At 40.8% G+C, this 10,981-nt stretch overlaps 1 protein-coding gene across 1 annotated transcript; it reads right to left on the bottom strand.

Moving 5' to 3' along the window:
- Nucleotides 1-8,318: 8,318 nt before the first annotated feature.
- LOC308376154 (G2/mitotic-specific cyclin-B1-like) lies at nucleotides 8,319-10,671 on the bottom strand (the record flags this gene model as incomplete). The annotated part of the gene is made up of 9 exons (XM_080852429.1): nucleotides 8,319-8,414; nucleotides 8,809-8,919; nucleotides 9,008-9,148; nucleotides 9,224-9,460; nucleotides 9,546-9,704; nucleotides 9,862-10,047; nucleotides 10,252-10,332; nucleotides 10,404-10,502; nucleotides 10,651-10,671. The coding sequence occupies 9 exons, from the start codon at nucleotides 10,669-10,671 to the stop codon at nucleotides 8,319-8,321; spliced, it is 1,131 nt and encodes a 376-aa protein (XP_080708555.1).
- Nucleotides 10,672-10,981: the final 310 nt, after the last annotated feature.

Below are 10,981 nucleotides of genomic sequence, written 5' to 3'. Positions count from 1 at the left end.
TACCCTATTTTCAGAGTTTTCAGTGCAAATAAAATCGTGCAGGGCACAACAGAGGAAAGGCATAAAAACTTGTAATGATGAATGAATGAATGAATGAATGTAACTGGTTGCAAAAGTAGTTCTGTGGTAAACATGGCAGAATGACAGGAAATTTGTCTGAGCATGTAGGAAGTTTTGGATGCCTGGCTTTGCTCTAAATTGTTACGGCTGAAGTAAAGGTACGTCACACAATGCTGAATACTATCACCACCTCCTTAGCCTCACTGTGCCATGGCTGAAGCATATGAATTCCTTCAAACCAGAATGTTTACTTTGCTTTCCCCAGCTTTTCCCAGCCTGTTAAGGAGGGTCACTGATAAGAGGAAATACTTAACAGTACAAGGCCACTGTACAGGCTGGAGCACAGAGAGTCATTACAGAGGAGCATTGGAGCCACAAGACTAATGGCTGTGTCTCAGTCATGTAGCAGTAAGTATGAATTTATCCCATTCAGAGACAGAATTAACAAACGTGATTTCATATTTCACAGATCAAACATGAAATTGGGGATGAAGGGAAAACATCCTTTGCACCTATATGGTGTGTAGGGCCAACACCACCTCTCCCTATCCTTTGCTATCATGTCTATCCATTCCATCGTCTTCCCTAGTTCTTTTTATTCGATGAAGGGAAATATGAACATATAATCATAAAGCTTCTTTATTTGTTATTTATTATTATTCTACTTGAATAATGGGAAGTGTTGTGTCATGTGGTGAGAAGATCCATGTTTCTAGCCCCAGTAACCGCATTTTCAAACTTATTAATGACTTAAAAATGACTTTCCAGCAGCTGTAATTCTCTTTTAAGCATCTGGACTTACTCAATCAGTATTAGCATGTTGGACCATTTTGTAAACTGTTTCTGTCTCAAAGCCACCTTGGCTGTATCATGTCTGTAGTCAGGGCAACGCCACTGACTCCTTCTCCAAGACACTCTTGGTTGTCACCACCAATTGAACTTTAATGTTATAAATATTTATAAGATCTTTAGACATTCTTTCACATAATTCCAGAGGAGTTGGACAAATCATGATTGCAACACAACTAACCTCTGTTATCACTTCCCAGAAGATTGAAAGCCCAGAAAACTCCATGGGAACAAGACCTTTTTATATTTTAAATCAAATTAATGATGATAATTATAATTTTATAACTTCAGGTGATTAATTATGAAGTTTTCCATGAAGGCTCTTTGACCTGCTTTCACTTCCTTACTACAAAACAGTTTGTTGAGGTAATGTATGAGTAATTCTGAGAAGCCATTTAAGGGCATCATAACATTATTAATCATGTTCACTTTTAAAGAAACCTTAACTGATCTCCTGTTAATCAATTTCTCAGACTAGTGACTAGCCGAAAAGAGAACTGTTTTGACGTCAGTTGTTAAGGTCATGGCCTAGCCTCTGTAACAGATCGCCGAGGCCCCCTTGTGGCCATAAAATGGCACTTCACATAAAGTTGTGGCTCTCCTTCTCCCGTTTAGCATGTTGCACGGTTTCAAATTCTATAAGCCTTTGGTCAAAATTCAAAAATCTGATACTTCAAACAAACAAACCATTCCGATTTTGTTAGGCCAATATAAGTTCCATGTGAGATCAATTCTGTAATTGTGCAATGTGAAGCTCAAAGTTGCTGATATAGCCCTGACCCTGTGACCTCTACGCTGTGGTGACCTCTTAAGCATATGGCAGTGATCATGAGCCCCAAGCAGAGAACAAGCAACAACCGACGAGGAGAAATTGAGCAAATGGGAAGCAGGTTGTGACTAGTGTCTCTGTCTTTTGTCAAGCCTATATGTGTGTGTGCGCGCGCGCACACACACACACACACACACACACACACACACACACACACACACACACACACACACACACACACACACACACACACACACACACACACACACACACACACACACACAGGTAATATTCACAGATGAACACACATATAAATCTGAACCACCATTTTGTCCCAAAATATACTCATATTTTTGTGGAACACTGGACTAATCTTGCAATGCTACCTGGAGGATAATTGCTTTCATAAGTGCAGTCATATTGTTATTTGATACAGTATATATATTTTAGTTTTATTCTCTATATGAGGAGCTACCGTGAAGCACTATAGTCCTGACAGATGCAGTATTTCATTTTATTTTATTTTTGCTCTTCCTAAAAAGGTTCAGATGATTCTGGAGCAATCCCACATCACTGCTGGCATAGATTTAATGAGTCAAACAGAATAGCCTATCCCTGTAGGTAACAACAGCCTTGTAAGAGTGTTTCACTGTTTGCACAAAGGGGTCGCCTTAGTGCAAATATCATAGCAGCAATAACTAAGCAGTGTTCAACAGAACTATGGGAGTGGACTTAATATCAAAATATTGAATTCTGTTGCATCAAAGATTTTCCATTTATTTTTCAGATTTGAAAAAGAGAGTTCATCTTAAGTTAATGAAAGTAAGGTGTCATAGTGTATGTAAATAATCTGTTGGGAAAATAAATTGAAAATGTAGGGTTTGCTCCCTGGGTTTGTGGCCAGCAGCCTAAATCTTCCAGGCTTCCAGAGACATTATATAAAGAAGCTAATCCAATTGTTGTCCTTTAATTCTGTCCCGTTCCGTGTCTCTTCTTGAAGCCGAAGGCCTTAGAGAGAGCTGCAGTCATGTGGGAGAGGAAAGATGGCCTCTGGGAGTTGGTCTTCAGAGAATCTGTAGAGAATGCACAGAATAAATGATCAGTTGAATGTCTCCATTCATTGATTTATGACCTTCTGTTAGTTCATTGTAAAGTATCTTGTGTATTGTTTTTGAGTTGAGTATTTTGGTAAGCTCTTTATGAAACTAATACATTTGTATTACTTCCATTAATTAAGAACACATACAGTCATGCTTTCAACCATTTTGTTAAATGAAATTACACTTACGGCAGGAGCTGTTAGAAGACACTGTATTTTGGCGCTGTGGAGAACAAATATTTAAAGGAAAAAGGTTAGAGCCACAAAAACATCGGTTTTAGTATGTGAAAACAGTTTGCTTTACATTTCCCGGCCTTGTTTGAAATCCAGGCCAAGAGTGGCAATGCTTTCGATATTCAGATACAACACATGAAAAAAGGGAACAAAAATTCATAGTAATCATATAAGTATTTATATGTCTCTAGAAGACCTGTTATCCTATTTATGTTAATAGGATGATAGGATTAAACAAATTAATCTAAATTCCTTTTTGTATTTGTCTCTTGCTAAGTGATAACAATTACCTTGGACGAGAAGAGCCGGAAGCGTTTGGTCCTGGGTACTTTAGGGGAGGAGGGCTTCTTCACATCTTCCCTCAGTTTGCCCAACTCAGAGCATGGGTCAGAGAGAAGGAGCCCGTTCTGCTCGTCAGGACAAACAGGGACGGGCTGAGAGGAGTTCGCCACAGCCTCAGTAATGTGCAGTGTGATGGCACTGCTCACCGGCATATGTAAGGCATTCTGGGAGCTTTTGGTCAACTTCTCTTCACATGGGTCAGAGACGTTGTGATGAGAGGAGACCTGAGAGGTTGTGACCAAGAGCACTTTCCCAGGACCAGAGGAAGCGTTCTCTACATGGTCACAGTCGGACCTCTTAGACACAGAAGCTGGGCCTGTGAAGAAAAGGGGTTGATATGAAGATACTGTTCTTGAAGAAACTGGAAATTATTAACATTCTTTGAAGAAGGTTGTTTTGAAGTTCAGCAAGCATTAAATATGTTACAATAAAACCTGTAAAAGCTTGCCCTTTTTTACTGGACTGCTCACCCTTCTGGTGACTGACAGGGCGGGTGAGACTACGGGTCTGGTTTACCACCAAAGCAGATAGGGCCTCCAGAGCTTCCAGTTCACTGGACTGCAGGCTGGACTGGGACCAGAAAGAGGATTCCTCCAGAGCCCCATTGGTAGACGGCATCTGTCCATCTCCATTGATCCACCCGTAAACTTTATCCAGTTTCCTAGTACGGCGAGGTGTAAGGGGCAGACCCAGGAACAGCTCCAGAGAGTTCTTCACAGCCCTCTCTATGAAGTTAAGGTTCACTTCAGAGAGGAAGATCTTGTGAAGGTCTCGGTTGGTGGCCATTTTCTCCTGAATAGGCTTTGTCCTGCAGTCTGGGATAGATGAGATTCTCCCCAAATAGGTGTCAAGGAGCATCTGATAAACCTGGCAGCTAAAAGCCTTGGGGAAAATGTAAGTAGGCCCCTGCTGGACTGCCATATATATGCTGTCTGCTGTGATGGCCGCTTCCTCTGCAATGCTTCTGGAGAGGAAGAGGAGACTCGTGTCACTGATAGGGCTGCTGCTACATCCATCCCTGCTGCTCTCAGTAGGACTCTCCGGCCTTAGTGCGCCTCTCCTGGTCCCCAAAGGTGCAGCTCCCTGAACCTCAAGGCGGAGGATGCGTTGAACGGGAGAAGGCTTCCTGAAGGAAGCAGCCTCTTGCATCATGGACTGAGCCCCTTTCGTAGCAGAGGAGATGATTTTGCCGGCGACTATCAGAAGCTCCTCATCCACTTTTCTGTTGGGGGTCACCTCCAGCAGACTGTGCTCTGCAGCCAGAAGGTCAGCCATCTTCAGGATGTTGGGCTGTCTCCTGCTAAAGGGTTTTGGCTTCCTGGGAACCCCCTCCTGGGCATTTCTGCTTAGCAGAGCTACAGCCTCATACTTGGTAAAGGCAGGCAGAATCACCTCTTTGATGGCTGCCAACACCCAGCTGCAGATCCCATCACAGCTTCGGATCAGCTCGATCACGGTAAGGTGCTGAACAGAAACAGATAAATTATAGGCCAATTAGATCTCAATTAGACATTTCATAGATGTGTTACGGACTCTATATTCATTGGCATAGTTTGTTTCTAACCTTCCTCTGCAGCAGTTTACCAATGGTCTCTCTATGCCTGTAAAGAGAATGACATTTTATGGTTATGGTCATGGTAACAGAATTAGCAGACGCTTTTGTCCAAATAGTGCATCATTTTAAGTGTGCATGTCAAAGAGAACAGTCTTTCAGTGATATAGCCAATGAATAATCTACAGGAACTCACATGATAGAGAGTTGATCCATGAGTGCAAACGACTCATGTGTCAAAGAACCCAAGTGGGACCATGGGGACAGCTGCAGTGAAGCATCACCAGCCCCAGTATGACCTTCTGTGTAAACAAATACATTACATTGAGTGTTATACCATGAGTATCTCCCTTTATTCATGTCTTCTGGGTAGGGATGAATTCAAGTATTCAACAGACTCACTCTTTCGGGTCTGGAGATGGGCTGAGCATTTCCTCTCAGCAGAAAGGATTTGAGTCTTCCCACTGGCACCAATGGATGGAAGACCCTAATAGACACCAGTTTAGTGTGATGTTTCAGCACATGTGAATGTTTTAATACAAAATCCACAACATAGCAACAGAGTAACCAACAAAGTTGTTCAGTAATTAGGATATCTGTATTATAGGCTGTAATGCAATGTAGAATAGAACATTATAGGCACAAAATGCGTTGATATTAACCTTAATTCGCTATGTACAGCGCTGCGGGGCAATGACTTCAACGGCATTTCAGTTAATAAGGTTATAATTTGATTTGAAGCCGAATATTTCATGAAGGTACGTTAGTTATATCCTACTAGACTTACATGGCTAGGGTTCTTCACTTTCAGTCCTATTACATCCATACTGTCAGCAAAATAAGGTAATTAAAGTTGAGAGATCGTCTTGAGCTTTCGACACTTAAAAAGGTTTCGCATCAAATGAGCACATTTCACTGGAATAAACAAACTGGAACATCCGTGTCTATGACATAGCAGTGTTCCATATGCATCCTAACAAAATTCTATGAATCACGTCAGATAGGCTACATAGACAGCATTCGAAATGCGGCGACATAAAATTTCAGATCGCTCTGTCTGTTTATAAATTAATACAATATAAATGTTAAATTGTATGCTTAACTTGCTTTAGAAGCATTGGGAAAATAATATCTGAATGCAATTCAAAAATAAATGGATTAATCAAACGTTCAGCCATAAAAAAAATGAATGGGTCTGCTGGAAATTCTTGTGATTTAAAAATATAACAAAGGCATTGATCAGAGATCGGCACTGCGTAAGACTGCGTTTAATCTGAGTTGTATTCTTTAAATAGCCAAGAAGGCTAGACTGTTTATTTAAACGGGAGCTTTTCATCTGCGTGAGCGCGTCTTGGAGCGTGGTAAAGACTGCGCAGCGCCGGTTTACTGCGCCCTCCCTCGGACGCTTCAAGTCAAGACTGCCTTGGTCTCTACAGTCTGTTGGTCTACTATAAACACCTCCGTTTTCAGGGCGAAAAATACTCGGGTGTAGGCTAACAATATCATCATTATTTATTCAGGGAGAATTGACTGAGCACATAGCTCTTCTGCAGCAATGCCCTGATTGAGGGTACATAATACAGAAGAACAATAAATAAACAAACCATAACAAAACAGACAAAATAAATAAACAAAACACAATATTGGGGGCTATAGACCCGAGTGGTCAGACCAAATACTGTAAAAATGAAAGTGCTGATGGGGGCTGTTTATCTTCCATAGGCCCTTGTTAGTAAACATGGTATGACAGAAAATACCGGCAGATATGAAATGAAAATCTTACAGCCTCTGCCAGGAAGCTTAAAATGGGGCGATTGTTGTGAAGATTTTTGAATGATAGATCATGAGGATTTTTTCACATCACGTTTTACAAATTTTTACTAATGGGGGCCAATCATTTTGGAGGGCAATGTATACCCTGGGAATATATACCCTAAAATCATTCAGAAGTTAAATAAGACCTTCGGTATTTACCAATTTGGATAGGCTAGACAGGAACATACTATCTACATAGTGTCTTGGAAATATACGGGCAACTAAGTGATCTACCACATTTTTTAATCATTGTCAAAGGGGGGCCTGCCATGAAAAGTTTGGGAAAAAAAAACATATCAGGACAGATCAGTGATAATTCACATTGTAATGAATTAACCCCCCTTTCACCCCACACAAAATTATCTCAGAGAAGACGGAGTTGCTCTTATCCATATTCACACTGAGCTCATGCCATCATTTGTGTGCTCTAGAACTGACCAGGTTGATATGCGAGACAAACAGGTAAAGGGATTTGGTGTTGACAAAATGTACAAAGCTTCTGCTGCATCACATCTGGCAGCTCTCAGTGATTGGATCTCATTACATGGCAATTTTGGCACACAGCCTTGGACTAAAAACTCATGGAATTTCCTTTATAATATTTATATATATATATATATATTAGGGATGCACCGATATGGAAATTCTTGGCCGATACCGATACCGATGTTCAAAACAACAATCTAGCCGATACCGATACCGATATTTGTTTATTTCGTTTTTGTTGTTATTCATTCACGCTTTTGTGCCAGGAAAATAATGAAATCATTATCTAAAAAGCAATGTGTTAAATTATGTCAGCCCTATCACCCTTAACTTTGAATGAGCACAAATTCAATCAGATTTATGAAACAATGCTTGCAATGCAGCCTTACAAAACACAAGCATAAACCCTTAGGGATTGCCATATAAATTCAAGATTAAAACAAATATAATACAATATTTTTCTTTAAAAACTGCCTGCCATAAACATCGGCCAGTACAATCGGTGAAAGTCAAGTTTATTACCGATAGGCCGATAACATTAAAAGAGGCAAACATCGGCCAATACCGATGTACGGCCGATGCATCGGTGCATCCCTAATATATATATATATATATTTTAAAATAATAAAAAAACACATGCAAGGCATGTCTTTCAGTCAGTTTTGAAGTTACAAAACTGCCATTTGTGAAAGAACTTGGGACCACAGATAATAAAATTAACCATTTTAATATAAAAGGTTTATTAAAATATTACACTATGTACACAATTCATTCATTTAAATGCAAAGGCATTTGGTGTAGAGCACAAGTTAAAACATATCATGATGCAATGTTAAAGTTGGCATTTGAAGATTCCTTACTAACAAAATGAAGAGCAATTTCAATCTGCTCCTGGCTAGTGCTTGGATGTGCACCACCTGTAAAAGCCGCCGGAAAGGAAGATACTTTTAGGTCAAAAGCACCAGGTACCCAGCTCCAAAAGCAACTAGATTGAGTAGGTCAAAATGAATAACAGCCCAGTTAGACTAACTCACCAAATGCTTCAGGGCCTTAAATATCTCTGGTGAAGGCATGTGGAAGAACTAAAAAGGTGCTTTTTGGACAGCCACAAGTCAGCTTTGTGCAAGAGCCTTAATAAGAGAACATTTCAGTTTTGGAATTAGGGCAATCCTCATCCTCGTGTTGCTTGAATACTTTTGCTTCACTGCCTGTAAAAAACAAAGTATGAAATATAAAATAATACTAAGCCTACTCTTGACTCATACTTGATAGAGCAGTCAACAATGTGTTCGATGTCACATACACAGCTTGGCACACTTTGGGCATAAAGCTCCCATACCATTGTGGTCCATCTAGAATTTCCATTCTTCAATCTCTTTACATGCTATAGATTATTTAAACAAAAGTTGTGTTTGCATATTAAAAGCGGTTCCATTACCCATTTGCGGAAAATATTTATATTTGAGGAAAATATAAATGGATGAAATCACCTTTTCATAAAGTAGCTACCAGATCTTGCATCCGCAATCAGTAAGCATGCTTCTTTGAAAACCTCAGTGGTCAAACACTAAAAAACTATTACAAAGATCCCCAATTACTTACCAAATGCTTTGTGAGCCCTTCATTCACAGCCACAACATTCTTGGCAATGTGCCTCATGACAGGAACAAGGCTGTCCTCTGCATAGCCCATATAGTGTTGCAATGTGGGAGTCTAGAGCAGGGAAACCACCTTCATCAGGGTCACTTTCCAAAAGGAAGGTTTTTTTAAAAGGGTACAGCCAGGAGTACATGTGTCCTACCCATTCTCCACAGCTGTATAGTCTGAGTGTGAGGGCGAGGGCTGCGCTCGCCACCTGAGAAGGTGGAAAGTGGACCATATCGTAGTCCAGCATGGTGAGCTCCATTAGGTACTTGGCAAGGGTGTGGTGCTCAGCAGTGACCTATCAAACACGCACACATTCTTAAGTTACGCAGATTAATTACTACCACACAATTTTCTTCCCCCTACAACATACCTCTCCAATCTTGGAAGCTCTTCTGAGAAACTGAATGGGCTGTGGGCGTCCAAAGCTGAAATCGAGGCCCCTCAGGATGTCCATCTCCATCTGTCTGATTTGAGCGGCACTGTAAGCCGAGTCAGTCACAAACACAAAATCTGTGATCTCAGGGGGATACCTCTCCTCATACTTAGAGGCGATTAACATGGCAGTCACACCAACAAGTTGGAGTTGCTTTTTTGGTACTGGGTTGTCCTGTCAGGTGCAAAAGGAGCAAAAACGGTTTACATAACAACAATGTCAGAAGCAGAGAGACAAATAGAAATGGGGCCGATCCTACCTGAAGGAAGCGGTCGATAATTGCCACGGTCATAAACATGGTCTCCAGCAGCAGTTGAAATTGGAAATGGACCTGAACAAGCCAGTTAATAAGGACGGCACGATTGTTTCCCGTTACTTCCTGGCCATCAAGATATCTTGGCCTGATTGCCTGGGCAGACTGCAGGATTTGGAGGAAGGGGTTGACATCAACATTAATAAAAAAAACAGAAAAAAGGTTCACTGCATACTGAATGAGGTCAAAGAGCTCGAGATCGGCCGAGGGAATCAAAAACCTCTAACCATAGTAACCCACTCTAGCCTTAAACAAAACAAACCTCAAGCTGCTGTAGATATTTGTAAATGTCCTTGACATATTCACTGCAAAGTAAATGATGGCTATGGTCTTTTGCATCCACATCTTTGAGGTCCTCAATCAGAGCATCTGAAAAGGCTTGGCACAGGTCAACTGATGTAACACAGTCAATCTCCATGGGCACAGGGCATGCTGGGACAGACAAAACCTGTGGGTAAGAGTACAAGTAACTGAAAAGCTCTTATCATGATCCATTCGCAGTGGCAATTGACACCATCCATAGACCAGAGCGTTGCAATCTAATTATGGAGCATATATTGAGCGTGTGGCTCATTCCTCAAAAATAAAACATTGAATTCCACAAAGCTATATGTTAGCTTGGGGTAGGTTACAAAAAAAAGTTAAACCTCACCTTTGCTTCAGGCTTGGGGACAGGTTGGTTGTGAAATTGGGTGGGATTACATTCTCCCTTCACAGACGCTTGTTTCACATCCTACACGAATTACATCAGAGTTAACTGCTGGCCTTTAACAAAGAGACAAACTGATTCAAATCATAACTTACTTTAACGGCTGGCCTTGCTACTGCATGGTTGGCAAGAACGCCAAACACCTGCCTTGACCTTAAGGACCTGATTGGGCCTAAAACAGCGATTTGAGCTCGCTGATTAAAAAAAATAATAATAAAAATAATAATAATATGTTAAGCTCTACAAAACTTTGGAAAAGATCATCGAGTTCTTGTCGCTATACCATCACAGTACATCACAGTTAACACTACGCAAACAAAAGTTACCCCTTAGACCACTTACTCGAGTGACAGGGAGAGCCATTGCAGCGAGACGTGAGTAACATCCAGGAGACGGTTACTAGCTATCTGAAAACAATCAGTAAATCACCACACTTCTAAAACACATTTAAATAGTCTCTTTCTCAAACGTGATTCGCTTCATCAAACGTGTAGATTTGAAGCACACCTGACCTGATTAGCCTACTCATATCGCAGAGAACGTGAGAGGATTGATGCGTCTTTTCCAATAGTTTGTACCGCTGTCTGTTTAATTTGTGATCTGTTAATTAGATTCAATTGGATAGGACACCAAGTACCGATATCATTAGGCTAGGCTACTGACGAGTGACTGA

Source organism: Sprattus sprattus (assembly GCF_963457725.1).
Source record: "Sprattus sprattus genome assembly, chromosome: 1".
Lineage (NCBI taxonomy): Eukaryota > Metazoa > Chordata > Actinopteri > Clupeiformes > Clupeidae > Sprattus > Sprattus sprattus.
This window is presented reverse-complemented; position numbering and strand designations above follow the sequence as displayed.